The sequence below is a fragment of the Ceratotherium simum genome, chromosome 33 (genome assembly GCF_057802395.1).
Source record: "Ceratotherium simum simum isolate JZ-2026a chromosome 33, ASM5780239v1, whole genome shotgun sequence".
Lineage (NCBI taxonomy): Eukaryota > Metazoa > Chordata > Mammalia > Perissodactyla > Rhinocerotidae > Ceratotherium > Ceratotherium simum.
In genome coordinates, this window is record NC_141932.1 from 4,375,823 (window position 1) to 4,393,488 (window position 17,666).

Genomic DNA, 17,666 nt, shown 5'->3' on the forward strand with positions numbered 1-17,666 from the left:
TTTCTCAGTTGTTGAGCAAAACTTAGTCCATACACACTTACATTTTTCTGTTTATATAGGACTTGTTCCCTTATCATTTATAAAATCAATATATCTACTGGGTCACCTTGAAATTTTCATTTAATTGATAACCTCTGTTACACAGTAAGTTTATCTTACAGAAAATAAAAAGGAAAACATTTGGAAATTGGTCTGAAAGTTCAGAACATATTAATTGGAACAGAAATTTATACGAGTCCCAAAAGAAACAACCATGACAATATGAAATATTTGAAATGTAATATTCCATAATAAATATAACAAATTTGTGTTCACAATCCATGAACTGTGCCATATTCTTCTTGCTACACTTTTATACTATATATGTAACAAGTGGAAGTGTTCTTAGCTTAGTGATGAGCACACAGGAATTTTCTATGAATTTTCCTGCAGTCAGAGGTTCATTTTCCTCGCTGGGTCTCATTCAAGAACTAACCATGCCTAGATTTGTCACAGGACAGATTCTCAGGAAGCCCTGATCATCCTTAATTGGATTTGCAGGAGCAAAAGATGGACACAGAGACACTGCAGCAGAAATTTTAGTGAATGTAAAAATATGGAATCCATCACTAACGTGATAAAAGGAAATGATTCCACTATCCACGTCCAGGAAAACCCCTACTCGATGTAACCTAGGGCTCACTGAGAGAACAGTAAAAGGCATAGGGCTGGCTGAGAAGAGATCTTCATTGTTCAAACCCTCAGTCCACAAGCCAAGTTCTGAAGACTATAGAATTACTCTTGTTGATTAAGAGATTCTCTGCAAACGCCCACATCCCATTCTTTGCTTGTCCGGACGTCCACCTCCCAGTAATGGCGGCCAGATGTGAACTGAGGGGAACCCGGGGCACAAATTTCATAGATGAGTCTCTCAGGACAGGTCCTCCAATACTGTTTGAAATATCCACAGCGGACACTCCTCAGGTCCTCAGAAATGAGGAGGTGGTTATTGGCTGTGTCAACATCCAAGGTCATATCCACTGTGGGCGGAAACATAAGCAAATCAGCAAGTACATACACTATACACCACTTTTCATATCTGCTGCAAAGGCCCAAATCTCTCATTCACTTTCTTTCTTTAACTCTAACATTCTTTCCTAATAAGAGTTTCCCTGAGGAAACTTCCCTGGTCCCTTGATTAGATCAAATTTTACACATAGAATGAATGATTATAGTCGAAACTAGTCCTTATTTATCATAGGTATACTCTACATTAAGTTGTTTGATTATTTCATTAAATTTTTTCCTCCTTATGGTACATAATATACATGGAAAAAGAGGCCATGACTGTTGTTTGTTCTCAAATTAGACAAGTAACACAGATTCTGTCAAAATATAGACAGGAAATAAAAATTTTGAATGATGGAAAAAATTTTACGTATTATAAACAATTGAAATATTAGTTTTTCTTTTGCAACTACCTTCCTCATTTAGTGCTCTTGAATAGGCAATTGCATTCAAGAGCTTTTATTTTCTTTCCTCGAGTTGTACTAAAATATTAAGAAGAAGTGCCAGGAGTCCTGAGATGAGATGGGTAACTCTGGACAGTCAGGATAGAGGAAGAGATTCCCCTGGACATGAGTAGGGATGTGCTGGGATCTTGGCAGCAACTTAGACCCAGAACTTAATGGAGCAGTGCTCAGAGGGGCAAGTTAATTGGAGAATGACTGTGTGTATTGACAACATCTCCAAGTAACCCTAATTATGAGGATGGGTGAAGAGAGATGCTTGTCCCAACATGACCGTGTGGATGGAGTCAATGGAGCCTCAGAAATCAACCCTCTGGACCAAAGACCGATACTTTACCTGGCTCCCTTACAACATGGCTCTCTGGGAGATGCTCAGACTTTCTGACAATCAGAGAGGAATTGTCAAGACTTGTCAAGTGTCTAGGACAGGATTCACCATCCCTAATTCAAGTTTGCATGGAGCAAGAAGTAAACTCACTTAGAAAACAAACTAATTTCTTTCTTTCACAATGAGCCTGGGAGGTGTGGTCTGGCATCCTGACTTAAGCACATTAGACATGCAGCTGAGCTGTGGTAATTCACCTTAACTCAGAGTAGTGAGACTGAATGAGGCATGATTTCTCCAAGTTCCAGGTCAGGGAGGGAAGCACAGACTGCAGTGCTCCGTTTCAGAGTCTGCAGAGGAGCTCAACCTACAGCACAACCACTTTCACTTTTATGACCCTTTGCCTGGGGCTTCAGCTCTGGGGATCATTCATTGCCCACACTCACTGTGGATTAGAATCACCTGGGGGCTTTTAAACTTTGCAGATTCCTGGGCCTCACCATCAGAGTGGGTCAGATTCAGTGGGTGCAGTAACATTCACTTGCTACTCAAAGTGTGGCCCATGAACTAGCAGACTCAGCACCACCAGGGCTCTTGTCAGAAATCCTGATTCACAGCCCAGCCCAGTGAGATGACTCAGAATCTGCATTTGAATAAGATCCACAGGGATTTAAATACATTTAAGTTTGAGAATCACTGTTCTAGGCCCGTGTTACCCAAAGAAACACAATGTGAGCCCCCTGTGTACTTTAAATTTTCTTACAAACACATTAAAATAGTAATAATAAGAATCAGGTATAACTGGCTTTTTTGTGTGTGTGTGTGTGAGGAAGATCAGCCCTGAGCTAACATCCATGCTAATCCTCCTCTTTTTTTGCTGAGGAAGACCGGCTCTGAGCTAACATCTATTGCCAATCCTCCTCCTTTTTTCCCCCAAAGCCCCAGTAGATAGTTGTATGTCATAGTTGCACATCCTTCTAGTTGCTGTATATGGGACGCCGCCTCAGCATGGCTGGAGAAGCAGTGTGTTGGTGCGCGCCCAGATCCGAACCCAGGCCGCCAGTGGTGGAGTGTGCGCACTTAACCGCTAAGCCACGGGGCTGGCCCTATAATTGACTTTAATAATACATTTTATTTAATCCAGTATATCCAAAGTCTGATTTCTGCTTGTTTCAATAACCAAGTTTCAAGTCACCAATAGGTACCAGTGGCTATTAGAAATATTCGGTAGCACAGGTCTAGGGCATGACCTAAATATTATATTTTCTTAAAAACCTACAGATGGTTCTAATCTATACTTATAGGTGAGAATAACTTTTGCTTTGAAAAAATAAAAACCTTCAGGTGTTAAATTCAGCTAACACCCTTATTTAATGGAGAATTTTTGAAAAGTTGCTTTTTCCAGGGCCCTTTATGGGTTGGCGCAGGTTGTACAGATACCTTACCTTGGAACTTCCTCATCCTTGGGTTCCTCTGGAGAACAGCTCTCATTTGGGGCTCTAACTCCTTGATCTTTTTTTTTTTTTTCCCAATAAGTTTTTTTTATTGTAGTAAAGTACATATGATATAAAATTTACATTTTAACTATTTTTAAGTGTACAATTCAGTGGCATTAAGTGAATTTACATTATTTTGTAACCATCACCATTATCCATCTCCAGAACTTTCTCATAATCCCAAACTGAAACTCTGTACCCATTAAACAATAACTCCTAATTTCTCCCTCCCCCTAGCCCTGGAGATAACTCCTTGATCTTTGAAACCAGCACCCACAGCTGGCTACCAGGCCTGATGTCCCTCTTCTGAGAGACAAGGAAGCAGAAGGGGGATATAGGGCCCGCACCGTGGCTTAGCGGTTAAGTGCGCGCGCTCCGCTGCTGGCGGCCCAGGTTCAGATCCCGGGCGCGCACCGACGCACCGCTTCTCTGGCCATGCTGAGGCTGCGTCCCACATACAGCAACTAGAAGGATGTGCAGCTGTGACATACAACTATCTACTGGGGCTTTGGGGGGAAAATAAATAAATAAAATTATAAAAAAAAAAAAAAAAGAAGGGGGATATAAATCCTCCCCGAGGGGCTCCTTCTACAGTGAATTGACACACTGGAGGTGGCAGCCATACCCACATTTCAGGTACATGGGTTTTTCAAGATAAATCATACAGCCACCACATCTGCTTGCTTCTTTTTTTTTTTTAATTTTTTGTTTATTGCAGTAACATTGGTTTATAACATTGTAAAAATTTCAGGTGTACATCATTATACTTCTATTTCTGCATAGATTACATCATGTTCACCACCAGAATACTAATTACAACCCATCACCACACACATGTACCGAATTATCCCTTTCGCCCTCCTTCCTCCCCCTTCCCCTCTGGTAACCACCAATCCAATTGCTTCCTTCTTTAAAGTGTTCAGCCATGGCCACTGTCTGGAGAACAATGTGTGTGATATTGGGATTTCCATTGGTTGGGTGGATATTAGTCTTTGGGACACTTTCATCTTTACATAAATAGTGATTTGCAATCACTGCTACTAGGTAATAAAAACACAACATAAGTACAAACATAACTGACTCATGGCCCTGAACTCCTGATATTTAAAATGCTGGTTGGAATGAAGGACACCACTCATTTTTGGGCTTTATGTTAGGTGGTGAAAGGGTCTACGTCATACTTGAGCTGTCTACTATGGTGGCCACCAGCCACAAGTGGCTATTGAGCACCAGAGGTGGGCTTATCCACAGAGAAATGTGCTGTGAGTATAAGATGCACACTCAAATTTGAAGGCATCATGAGAAAAAGAGAATAAACTGTTTCATTGAGAACTTTCAAAAACTGATTACATGTTGAAATGATCACATTTTTCCTGTAAAATTAGATTTGTTTGATTTTACTTTGTGTGGCTACTAGAAAATAAATTTATAATGACATATGTGGGTCACCTTCTACTGGACAGCACTGATCTAGACCCAGAAACCCTCCACCTCCCTCAGCTGTCCAACCGGCATGTGGCAAAAACCCACAGCAGAATTTGAGTGGTGGATTAAGTCAGTAGCTGAAACTCCACTCACCATCTCACAGAGTCTGCCAAGCTCTGACTTGACTCAGGATGAGGAAGACTACATTATTTCTCTAACCTGGGTATTGAACATCTAAGTTCTGCCTACAGCCCCCATTGGAGGTCCCTGTGTTCCTAGGTGCACACACTGTGCTGGCATTCAGTTGGCCTCAGACAGCACTTGCTGAATTAATGAGTTACTCCAGTGTGAGACCTTGCTTTCTTATCTCTGCATTTTGTAGAACTTTGAGAAGTAAAAATGAAATCCCATAAGACTGAGCTCACCTGTCCTCCACTAGGTCCTCTTCCGATCTCCAGCTGCTTGTCCTGACAGCTCAGATGTGGAGTGAGATCCACCTACAGGGGCTTTTATTAGACAGAGTCCCTCCTCCCACCTCACTCACATCCCACCTCTCCTCTTTAATCCAATCAGGTTTTGATTTAATTTGGCATTAGTGAGGTTTTTCTCACATCACAGAGAGCTCCACAGGGGTGGGCTGTGTTGGGGGCAGGAGGAGAGCCTGTCCCAGCTGCAGCCCACTCAGGGCCAGACACTCACCCCTTAGGAGGGTTAGGAGCCAGCCCAGACACTCAGGATTCAGGGGGCCCACTGGAGAGCTGATGAGGTCCTTGGGTTCGGGGGCTTCAGACAGATGTTTGTGGGCAGTGGACACCACGTTGAGGCCGGGGAGTCCAGGGTTCAGTGAGACACCCATGAGGATGGTGATAAGAGTGGCTGTTGAGAGGTGGTGTGTATTCAGCACACGCAGCACCACTGTCCTCACTGTGCCCACTGTGGGGCCCTCGTCCCCCCACATCCCCTGCAGGTGCCGCTGGTCCACCCAGCATCCTTGGAAATCTCAGTCAGCCTCTGCTGGTGGAGCTGAGGGGACCACCAGGGGCCACCTGTTTGTCATCTGTGTTCTTTCTCTGTGCTGGACCCCAGTGTAGCCACAGACCCCCCAGCAAGGTGGGTGCTGCTGTTATCCCCATGAACAGCTGGACTTCAGCTTGCTCCAGGCCCTGCAGTCCAGGGTTTTTGGTGATGAGGACCCCTCTGTGCGGGGCCTCCTTCCCACGTGCGCGGAGTCAGGCCCTGACTGCAGGATTCATTCCCTCAGAGACTCATTTTACACCTCGGAATCCCAGGCCCTGCAGGGAAGGCTGTGCTGGGCCCTGGGCACCCTGGGTCAGCCAGGCTTTGTTCTTGCCCAGGAACTGCTGTGGGCAGGAGGCGAGGGGCAGGCAGGTGTAGACCCCCAAGTCACAGGGGCCCAGAGGCTGCACCGAGGCCTGCTCCAGGAGCCCCCTCCCACAGTGATCAGGGCTGACCACGTCTCTGGGGGAGGTGGCTCACCTGAGGGGGCTGGCCATGGGGATGGTGGCCCCCAGACGGATCGTAGAGCAAGAGTGAATGTGCATGGGTGACGGTGATGGTCAGACTTCCTGTCCCTGCTGATGTGGGGATTGGATGAGTCACAGTGGGTCCCCCCTGCAGACCAGGGTGATGGAGACCTGAGGGGCTGGACAGACCAAGAGTGGTCGCCCACTCTGCCCAGAGGAGGACAGGGTCCCAGGGACGCTGGAACCACATGGGGTCAGTTCAGGATTCAAGATACCAGAAGAGTTCAACAGCATAGGGGAGGGGTGGTGGCCTCTTGGTGGCCTCCTTCCTGGTGCCCTGATTGGCCTGTGGGAGTGAGAGACTGCCAGCGTGAAAGTGGGGCTTTGCCAGTGTCCATCCCTGTGGCTAGGCAGCCCTGCTCCTGATGCTGGGGCATCCTGGGTACAGGGCCCAGCCCTAGGATGGTTCTGGGTGGAGTTTCAGGGAAGTGGGCTCCTGGGTACTGCAGATAGGGCACCCTCCCCCTTCCAGACTGTAAGTCAGACCTTCAGTTCACTGAATTAAGTACGTGTTTTATTATTTCTTGCCTCAGAGCCTTCCTTCCACTTCTGTCAACAGAAGCAGAGGAGGATGATAACATAAAATGTCCTACTTTGGTTTCCTCTAGTGAAGAGTTAAGGGTTAGAGACTAATTCTCTTCTCAATTTCCTTATTTTTCCAAAATGGAGAAGACAATAAAAAACAAAACTCAGACCAGCACCCACATAAATTAAACTAGAGGCTTAATCTCAGCACTCTATCTTAGGCTTCTTCCTTTTCAATCCAACAGTATGAAATACACAGTAGCTCCAGAAATCCTGAGTCTCCTTATATATTGTTATTTCCAGAATATTCTGGTCACCACTTCTCAACTGGAGCTGCCATTTAAGGGTCCCTCCCCATTAAGCCTGAGCACCTGGGTTTGCAGTGACCCATCAATCACTGAATGTTGAATGAATGCAGTCATGCATTCCTGCCTCATTGGTTCACTCTGCTGTATATGCTTCAATCTTTTATTTTATTTTATTTTTTTTGGTGAGGAAGATTAGCCCTGAGCTAACATCCGATTCCAATCCTTCTCCTTTTGCTGAGGAAGATTGGCCCTGGGCTAATATCCGTGCCCATCTTTCTCTACTTTATATGAGACGCTGCCACAGCACGGCTTGATAAGTGGTGCGTTGGTCCACGCCCGGGACCCGAACCTGTGAAGCCTGGACCACCGAAGTGAAGCGCGCACAAACTCAACTGCTAGGCAACCGGGCTGGCCCCGCTTCAACCTTTTCTTTCAAGGACTAGTGTGTCTCCAGGGCCCTGGGAGTCAGATGTCGGGCTCTGGGCTGAGCTGCTTGGACCCTTTGTGGGTGCTGGGGAGAGTCCTATGGGCGCCATTCTGACCGGGGCATCTGTTCCTGGGGGTTGAAGTGGACAAGCTTCTACCAAGGTTTTCTGTTGGAGGCCATGGCAGGAGGGCCCCTGGGTTCTGCCTGGATTTAGGGTCTGGGAGCTGGTCAGGGAGGGAGCCTGTGGGTCTGGGACCAGTAGGTGGCGCCAGAGATGAAGGCCTGGTGCCCGTCTCCCCGGTTGAGTGGCCTTGGCTGTTGCTCAGGAAATCTCAGCCACCAGCACTGGACAGGCCTCCAGAGTGCTTTACTCCCACAGGACACACTGACACACGTGAGCTCGCTCACCCCATCCACACTCTCACACGTGCCATCACGCTCTCATACAGACCTTCCCTCTCACGTACGTGTTCTAGAGTGTTCTCTCACATGTAGCTGCACACACATGCGCCTTCTCATGTGAGTGTGCACACTTGTAGTGACTGCCCCTAGTTGCACACACTCATGGGTTTTCAGTCTCACCCTGTCTCTCCATTTTTCTCACACAGAAACTCCACCTCAGACACACCCCCCCCCTCAGCCAGCTTCTTCTCTGCCTCACGTTTCCCTTAGAACAGAAATGATTTCTCTCCTTCAGACAGTCTGCTCTCTCTTTGTAGATCCCTATACCTTGGTCCCCTAGTGTTGTCCTTCTTGTCATGTGGGACCCACCACCTCCTTCCTGCCACTTTGTAGAACATGCCCTTTACATGTGGGAAGGGAAACCCACCCACACATCACATGATGCCCCAACTAAGGGGTCAGCAAACTAAGGCCTGTGGGCCACCACTTTTCTTGTAAATAAAGTTTTACTGGAACTCAGCCGCTCTCATTTTCATATTGTCTATGGCAGCTTCCATGTACAAAGACAGGATTAAGTAGGTGTGACAGAGACCTTATGGCCTGTGAGCCTAGAGTATTGACTATCTGACTCTTTAAGAAAAAGTTTGCACTCTATGGGACTTGTGGTGCCCATCACCCACCCTGTCTGTGAGCCCGTAGTTCCCCCAACCTTTGGGACAACCACACACTCCCCATGGGTTTCCAAGGGTTTTAATGAGAAAATTTTTTTGCTGTCTTTTGTTTTCCATTGAGTATGTCTTTCATATTTTTAATCTATTTTTAGGGCTAATTCTTTTTTTTTATTTGTTTGTTTTTTGTCAACTACGCCACTAGACCACGGGCCAGCCCCATAGGGCTAATTCTTTAACTTTATGCATCATCTACATTATTTTAATTCAGTTTACATATTAACAATTTCAAAAAACACTATTTAATGTTTTCTCCTTAAAATACAACTTTAATGAACATTTTCAAGCACACAAAATTATAGACAATAAGATCATCACCCCACCCATACACTTTGGGAACAAACTTATCGACTTTCAACCATCATTTACTTTGAGCAGATCTAGTTTTGTCTAAACCTTGTCATAGTCCCCTCCCTGGATAATTTTAAGTGATAATATACCTTGGCTAGGAACAGTGGGGTGTTATTGTTACAAGATAGACTATGATGCATTTCTGGGGGAAAACCCTGCAGCAATTAACCCAAAGTGTTCAAAGGGGAATGAACACTAGGGGCAGAGCTCATGGTATGACTCCTGCAGAATCGCTTCTGTGTTTCCTTGAGGAATGTTCCAACTGACCACTTCCAATTTCCTCCCTCTAACTGCACACCAAACCTAATTAAGCATCACTAACTCCAAGCATTGTAAGGAAAATAGTGATCATTTGAGAGTGTGAACAAAACAGAAATGTTAAAAATGGCCCCGTGGTGGATGTGGCTGTATCTCTACTCAGATCCCCTCTACCTGGGTGGTGCCCTCAGCCCCACCTGCAGTGACAGACTCTCCAGTCTCTAAAGAACTGCCCTGGGCTGACAGCAACATTCTGACAAACTCCAGAATGGGAGAAAATCTTTGTGAATCTAATACTGATAAAGGATCAATACTTGTAATATATAAAGTACTCCTCAAAGTAACAACAAAAGACAACCCAATACAAAAATGGGCAAAGGACTTGAATAGGCATTTTCCTAAAGATATACAAACTGCCAATAAGTCTATGAAAAGCTGCTCAACATCATAGGTCATCGGGGGAAATGCAAATCACACCACAATGGGATCTCACTTCACACTTGCTATGGTGGATATACAGCAATCCCCAAAACGGAAAAGAACAAGTGTTGGTGATGATGTGGAGAAACTGAAACCCTTGTGCATTGCTGGTGGGAATGTAAAATGATGCGGCAGCTGTGGAAACAGTTTGGTGATCTCTCAAAAGGATAAACATAGAACTAACATATGGAACAGCAATTCACTCCTAGGTAAATATCCAAAACAATTGAAAGCAGGGACGTGACAGATATTTGTACATCCATGTTCATAGAAGCATTGTTCACAATAGCCAAAAGGTGGAAACAACCCAAGTATCCGTCAGCAGAAGAACGAATAAACCCAATGCTGTATACACGTAGAATGGAATAGCCTTCAGCCATAAAAATGAATGAAATTTTGATATATGCTACAATATGAAATGACGTTGAAAATATTATGCTTAGTGAGATAAGGGAGATACAGAAGGACAAATACTATGTGATTCCACTTATGTGAAGTATCAAGAACAGGTAAATTCATAGAGACCGAAAGTAGAACAGAGGATGTCTTGGCTGGTAGGAGAGAGGAAGTGGTGTTATTCTTTTACTGGGCACTGTGTTTTTGTTGGGGATGACAAAAAAGTGTTAGGTATAGATAGTAGAGATGGTTGCACAACTTGTGAATGTGTTTAATGCCACTGGATTGTGCACTTACCAATGGTTAAAAATAATAAGTGCTATTATGTATATGTTAAAAAGTTTATGAAAATGGGTAACTCGTAAATGATTACAAAATACAATAATCATAGATGGTACAGAAACTGACTTCTATTTATTTACCTTTTCAATTGTGTTTTCAACAATTCAGGCGCAGAAACTAGGAGCTCTAGGATCCCTAAGGATCAGCAGTAAGGGGCTAAAAGTGGGGAAACATAAAGCCAAAATATGAGAGATGTGCATCAACCATGGACGAGCATCTAAAAAGGCAGTGATATAAAAAGCAAGAATGGAATTCAGCGTGTAAGGGATGACAAAAGTGACCACCAACATGAGGATGGTGTGGGCGGCTCTGGTCTCTGGTGGGCATTTGTGGTAGCCATTGGGGGTGTGAACATGCTGCACTCTCTGGTGGTGTCTGTGCAGGAGAAGCACCATGGAACCACCCGACCAGACCACGAGGAAAATAAACATGACATCAGAGATGGACAACAAGATAACCATGCGTGAAGTGAAATTTGAGGATGGACAGAACCACTTCCCTTGGACGTCAGTATCATTTTCCATGTCCTGTGGACCAGCGACTTTCACAGGAATAAAGACATTCGTTAAGAAACTGATCATCCAGCAGGTACAACAGAATGGACCAATGACCTTAGGTGTTCTTCCTCTGAGCATCGTCCACTCCACTCTCCCGGGAATGAGAGTGAAGAATTGATAGGTGCTGAGGACACAGGTGGAACACATGGTGGTGTTTCGAGCCACTCTGTATATATAATACGAAAATTTACACCCGAGAGAGGACAGGGGGCTCCTCAAAACAAAAGCAGCTGTCGTGTGGGGAATTGCACTGGAGAGAAGAGCCAAGAGATTGGCCAAAGCCATGTGGGCGAGAATCACGTGTGTGGGCCTCTGCCTGTGGCCAAGCAAGATTGGAGAGACATTATAGAAGAAGAGAATGATATTGGCCAGAGTCCCAACCCCAATCTGTAAGAGAAAGCTGGTTTTCACAGCCAGCTTCCCTGTGGTTCTTAGGACATCTTTCTGATAAGACATGGAGATGGCTTCAGAGTCGCCTGGAGCAAAAGGTGCTCATGCCAGTGATGACATCAGCAGTCTTCCCACATAGCGAATGTTGGAAAAGGCTTCCCGCTCTTTCTGCTGAGAAAGGAGATGCTGTCATACTCCATGCGAGGGGCTCAAACTCAAGAACACAGACCAGACACCAGGTATACTTTTCAACATCATTATTTTATATTTACTTCTGTTTACTTTTATATCTGATTCTCCACCAGAATGTAAGGTCCATGAACTTAGGAAGCGTGTTTCTCTTGTTCAACAATACAGTTGACAAAGAATAGGTGGTGAATAATATGTGCTGAGTATATGAGTAAGTTACAAGAGACAAAGAAAGTACTCTACCTCCCTTAAAATTCACGGTTCTCCTGCTTATTATAAGAATGTATTAACTTAAGAAAATGAAATGGAAAATGCAAAAATATTGTTGAGATTATAAGATTATATAACTAATTTTAATACTGTTTCAAGAGAATCAGTTGTCCACGTTTGAGGACTCATAATTCATCCGAGTTAAGGAGTTAAAAAATCATTTGTGGACGTCCAGTTTCCAGCTTTTCAGTTAAGGAGTTTCGACGTCACCACTCTGTCCTAACAACAAGAAAAAACTTAATAGGCTGAAAATTCTTGGATCCCTAAGAGAGTCAGGACACAGGGGCCATCGTTGCCTCCAAGATTGGAGAGAGGGACAGGTGAATACAGGGAATCCAGGCTCACTGGAGCAGAGACTGATAACAGAAAGCACATGGGAATGAGGCCTGAGGTGGAAAAAACCTGCCCTATATTTGATGGATTGATAGGGGTCGTTGTGGACAAGTCTGAGAGCGATAAACTCCAGACAGACCAAGTTATAGGGGGATCCCCACACATTTATGAATTTTACCCCCAGCAGCTTGACCACATTCTCTCAGTAAATGTCAGAGGAAAATCCCCTTGTGCTTGTGGCAGGGGGAGGGGACAAGAAACCATTCTGAAACACACCAGAGCCCTGTGTTCTTCTGAACAAGGTCTGCCTTCAGGAGAAAGGGGTTAACTGGAGCCTACCCTGCTGGGGTATTGTCAGAGCCCAACTGACCTGGGGAAGGGATGTACCCAACTCCAGCCCACTCTACTCATCCTGTCCCACCTAAGGGGGGCGAAAAACCTGAGAAACACTTGCCAAGTTCGAAGTCCAGAGGCACAGGCTCACTAACAGATAAAACCCTACTTCTAGGTCCATAGAACACCTCCCCTTTCCCCACAACTCACCAAAACATTACTAAAGGTCTATTTACAGCAGTTGCTTTTACCAAGTACATCACGTCTGGCTATAAGGAAAAAATTGGAAAACATACTAAAAGGAAAATAACACAATTTGAAGAGACAGAGCATGCATCAGAACCAGACATGGCAGGGATGTTGGACTTATCAGAGAGGGAATTTCAAACAGCTCTGATTAATAAGCTCAGGGATTTAACCGATAAAGTAGACAGCATGCACACACAGTTGGGCAATGCAAACAGAGAGATGGAAATCCTAAGAAAGAACTAAAAGGAAATGCTAAAGATCAAAAACAGTGTAACAGAAGTGAAGAATGCCTTTGACTGGTTTATAGTAGATTGGACACAGCTGAGGGAAGAATCTCCGAGCTTGAGGATCCAACAATAGAAACATCAAAAAACTGAAGAACAAATAGAAAAAACCTGACAAAACAGAACAGCGTAGACAAGGACAGTGGGCTATCTACAAAATGTGTAACACGTGTAATGGGAACAGCAGAAGGAGAAGGGAGAGACACAAGCACGGAAGAAATACATGAAACGATAATGACTGAGAATGTCCCCAAATTATGTCAGACACCAAACTACAGATCCAGGAACCCAGAGAACACCAAGCAGGATAAATTAAAAAAAGAAAAAAAACTATACTTAGGCCTGTCATTTTGAAGCTACATATAATCAAATATAAAGAAAAAACGCTGAAAGAAGTCAGAGGAAAAAACTCAACTTTACGTATGGACAAAGTGAAGAATCACTTCCAACTTCTTCTCAGAAACCAAACAGGCAAGATGAGAGCAGAGTGAAGCAAAGAGTTGAGAAAAAAGAACCCACCAATCTAGAATTTTCTACACTGTGAAATTAGCCTTCAGAAATGAAGGTGAAATAAAGAATTTCTCAGACCCCCAAAAATCGAATCTGTTGCCAGTGGACCTGCTTTGCAAAAAATGTGAAAAATTCTTTAGAGAGAAGAAAATGAAGTAGATCAGAAACTAAGACCTAAAGAAAGGAAGAGCTTCAGAGAAGGAATAAGTAACGGTAGATTAATATTCTTATTTTTAATCTTAGAGGTAAGTTTGTTCAAGATAGTAATAAAAACAAAGTATTTGTGTGTGTATATATATATATATGTTTATGTATGCTTGTATATATATCCCACCCTATCCTTGATCCATTCCACACAGCAATCCCTCCCTGCAGTTCTGTTGATAAATCTGTTCTATACAAGACTCTAATCAGAAATTGTAATTATTCCAATCTCTCCTTTGAGTTACAATTATCCATACAAGTCCATGGTTCTCCTGTGTAAGTTTTTGTCCAGCCCCAGTGAGTCCTACAGAACCTTGTTTATCGGCAAAAGAGCCGACATGACTCTCATGCCCCATAGATCCTCATATGATCTCCCTGGAGCCCCCACCAGTGGTCCCTAAATCACACCTTCAGTGGCTCCAAGTGCGTGCAGTTCCCCTCATCCCCTTGCACCACTCCTCCGACAAACACAGCCCATGGCCTCCATTAAATGGGACTGAGGGCTTACTGAGGTGGGTGATGTGATCAGACCTGCTGGTTGTATGTTCTGTGGGGCACACAGAGATCAGCCCCACAAGTGAGGTGCCGCCTTTATACCAACAATCACTAGTCAGAATGCAGAAGGGCACACCCGTCCCCACACAGACCATGACCCCCTGCCCCATATAGTCACACCTGGGGCACCTCCACAGGCAGAGTCAGAAACAAAAGCCCAGAAGGTACCCTGTGCAGTCACAGGACACACATCTCAGTGCCTGTCTCCCCTCGGGAACCTCTCTTCACCCACAGGCATGGAGGGACAAGCAAGGGCAGCTCACTCTCCATGTACTTGGACAAGCTGGTGCAAACCATTCTTGAAAAAAACAGAGACCAGGAAGCCCTATTTTCCAACCACTCTTCTGATGACTCAGCTCTGCTTTCATTAAATAAAACTGAGAGGCTGTTGTGTCTGCCTCGTGCCTGAGTGATTTTTGCTCCACCAACTTCCTCAAACCTTCTGGGGGTTTTGTGACTGCTGTGACTGAGAATGCGTATAATACAGTGGAAGCAGTGAGAGTTAATTCTGATGCAGAGGAGTGTGCCACTCATCACAGATAAGCACAGAAATCAGAGGTAGTTTGTAGACCCCCTAGGAGAGAAGGAGAAAGCCCACCTAACAGAGCTCATGGTGCATTGAGGACAACGGACAAATGAGTAGGAATAGGCTCTGGATGGAGGGTACAGTGAGAGTTGGAGAAGGTGGAAGGACTTTGCGTCCAGTGTAGAATCACTAAGCCTTTCTCAGAAATTGCCTCTGATGCATCTTGGTCTCAGCCATCACTACCACTTTTGCAGTCTTTTGTAATGTTGACCTGTCTTACTTAGCCTGTCCTGACTGCTGTAACAAAGTATCACCGACTGAGTGAGTGTCTTAAACAACAGAAGTTCATTGCTCACCAAGGCTGCAGGATAGTTGCCTTCTGGGGAGGGCTGCCTTCCTGGTTCATAGCTGTTGCCTTCTTGCTGTGTGCTAACATGCTGGAAAGGGGCTAGGGATCTCTCTGAAGCCTCTTTTATACACACTAATTCCATTTATGAGAGCTTTATATCATGACCTCAGGCCCTCCAAAGGTCCACCTTTTAATACTATCATCTTTGGGGGTTACAATTTCAACCTGCACCATTTGGGGAGAAACTAACATTCAGACCACAGCATGGCCCATAGTACATTCCACTATATTTATGAACATAAAATGCACTCTTGAATTACTACAAAGAGTACTGTTCTTATTCCTAATTCCAATTAAAAAAATTGTACATTGCTTGATTTCCAACATTTACACCATTTTGGCAGACTTGAAAATTGACTGGAATTCATATCACTACAAATTATTTTTTCTACCCCCCTGCTGCCTCAGGTTAAGGAAGGACGGAGGGGCATTTTCCCATTCAATTATGGAGATAAAAATCTGAGCCATCCAGACACTCACAACACAAATAATACACAGAAGAGCAACACAGAAATTACTAAGAGGACTGCAACCTCCTGAAGTGGGATTTGAAAAGGAAAAATGTGTGTCCTTAGAGGAGAGACTATTTCTCTGTGTATTTCTGTTTGTACGTGTGTGTGTGTCTGTCATTGGATCACATGTCTGGTTTCAGGATTTTAAAATCACAGCCCAAACTCTACACCAATTTGTCCTCCTATATTCACACCCAACCCCAATCTGTTAGGTCTGAGAAAATGGGTAGACTCCTGTGTACGTGGTTGAGGAGCTCAGTGGCTCTGGACTTACAAGGCTTGGCTCAGAGTCCAAGTGGAATTGTCCCTCTTTCTCTCCTTGTCAGGGACTCCAGGGCACAGGGATTTGCAGTGAACCTCATGACTCTGGTCCCACTTGGAAACACATCCCAACACATTCCCATCTTCTACCTCCCCAGCCAGGGCATGAGTGGCAGCTCTGGACAAGGTAGGGTCAGCACCTGTCCTGCCAAATGTTAGTGCACAACCACAGCTCTGAGTTCCTCTCCTGCTGGAGACCCCTCCCCTGCTGTTCTCTGCCTTGAGACTGAACAAAAGGAAGCACTCACCTGGCTGCTCTTTGCTCCAGAGCTCTGTGCAGGGAAGTGTCCACCAGGATGGGCCATAGTTATAGAGACAGGGTTCCTGGACCTGCTCTCCCCACAGAGGTGCCATTATCATGTCACCTGCAGTATGGGTGACACTGTCTGCCTGGAGAGTCTGGGCGTCTCCCATGAGGCCAAATGTTACCCCCTGTGCAAATCTCCCTCAGCCACTTCTGGTAATTAGGGACAACTCTTGGCAATTATTGAGAAGATCTCCATGAGCAGCTGAGCAGAAGGCAGAGGAAGTTTTCTATGTTCCCTGTGGGAGAATAAGTTCAGAGTGAAAGTCCTAGTTGGAGGTGGAAAGTACACTCAAAAGTGCATCAGGGGCTCCCTTCACTGTGTTTACTGTTGGGCATTTTCCTTCAGGCTCTTTCATTGTCCAAAACCATTCCCCAGTTTTTCACACTGTGGAGGATCAGAAATTGCAACCCCAACTTGTGTCTCTTTGGCTTGATTTTTTTAAGAACAAAAGACTCAGAAAGAAACTTTGACCTTCCCCTTAATAGCCTAAAAGAATTTAAGATAGAAGACCTGTTCCAGGAAGGAGCTAATACTATAGATAACTACAGTGTAATATGAACTAGGTGTGATAGCCAGGGAGGAAACTAGCAAGGCCCATTTGATCAAAGTCCTCCCATTGTCTTTGCAGGGCATGGCAAACATTTTTTTTACCAAACACTTACTTTTCCATCTCTGTGTGAATTGCCTTCCTCCCCTTTGCCTTCCAAAAATATTACCCCCAATATCTTCCTTTGTCTGTAGCTGAAGATACTATTTAAGATGGTGGCTTCAGCCATTTTGATGAGTTACCCAGTTTTTTCTGGGTTTCTTTCATATATACGTCTTACTAAACTTTGATTTTCTCCTGTTATTTTGTCTCATGCCAATATAGTTCTTAGCCCAGCAGGAAGGACCTAGAGGGTAAAAGTATAGTTCTTCCTCCTCTATTGTTGGTGATGAGGGTGAGAGAAAAGTGAAGTGGCCGGATGCTGGTCACTCTAGGAATAATACAGCTGAGAGATCCTGGACCTCTGAGAAGAGCTGGCAGGAGGTAAGTGTTCTTCTCACATCTGTATCCCAGATCTCTGCCCACAGGGTCCAGTGGAAGTTAGGATAGTGAACTTTCTCCTTTTCTAAATTTATATTAGCAAGGGAAAATGTTTGTAAAGCTAATTTCTTGGACTCAGTGACTCTGGGATATGTGGTTTGAGTACTTGTTGTT

At 44.6% G+C, this 17,666-nt stretch overlaps 1 protein-coding gene and 1 pseudogene across 1 annotated transcript; both read right to left on the reverse strand.

Moving 5' to 3' along the window:
- Positions 1 to 463: 463 nt before the first annotated feature.
- LOC101394591 (ret finger protein-like 4A pseudogene) overlaps positions 464 to 17,666 on the reverse strand; it is a 102,217-nt pseudogene continuing 85,014 nt past the window's right edge.
- On the reverse strand, positions 10,620 to 11,528 carry LOC101397447 (vomeronasal type-1 receptor 1-like). Its single transcript, XM_004439100.3, has one exon. The coding sequence runs from the start codon at positions 11,526 to 11,528 to the stop codon at positions 10,620 to 10,622; it is 909 nt and encodes a 302-aa protein (XP_004439157.2).

Coding starts and splice junctions, on each gene's coding strand:
- LOC101397447 (XM_004439100.3), bottom strand. CDS start 11,528: ATGTCTTATCAGAAAGATGTCCTAAGAACCACAGGGAAGCTGGCTGTG.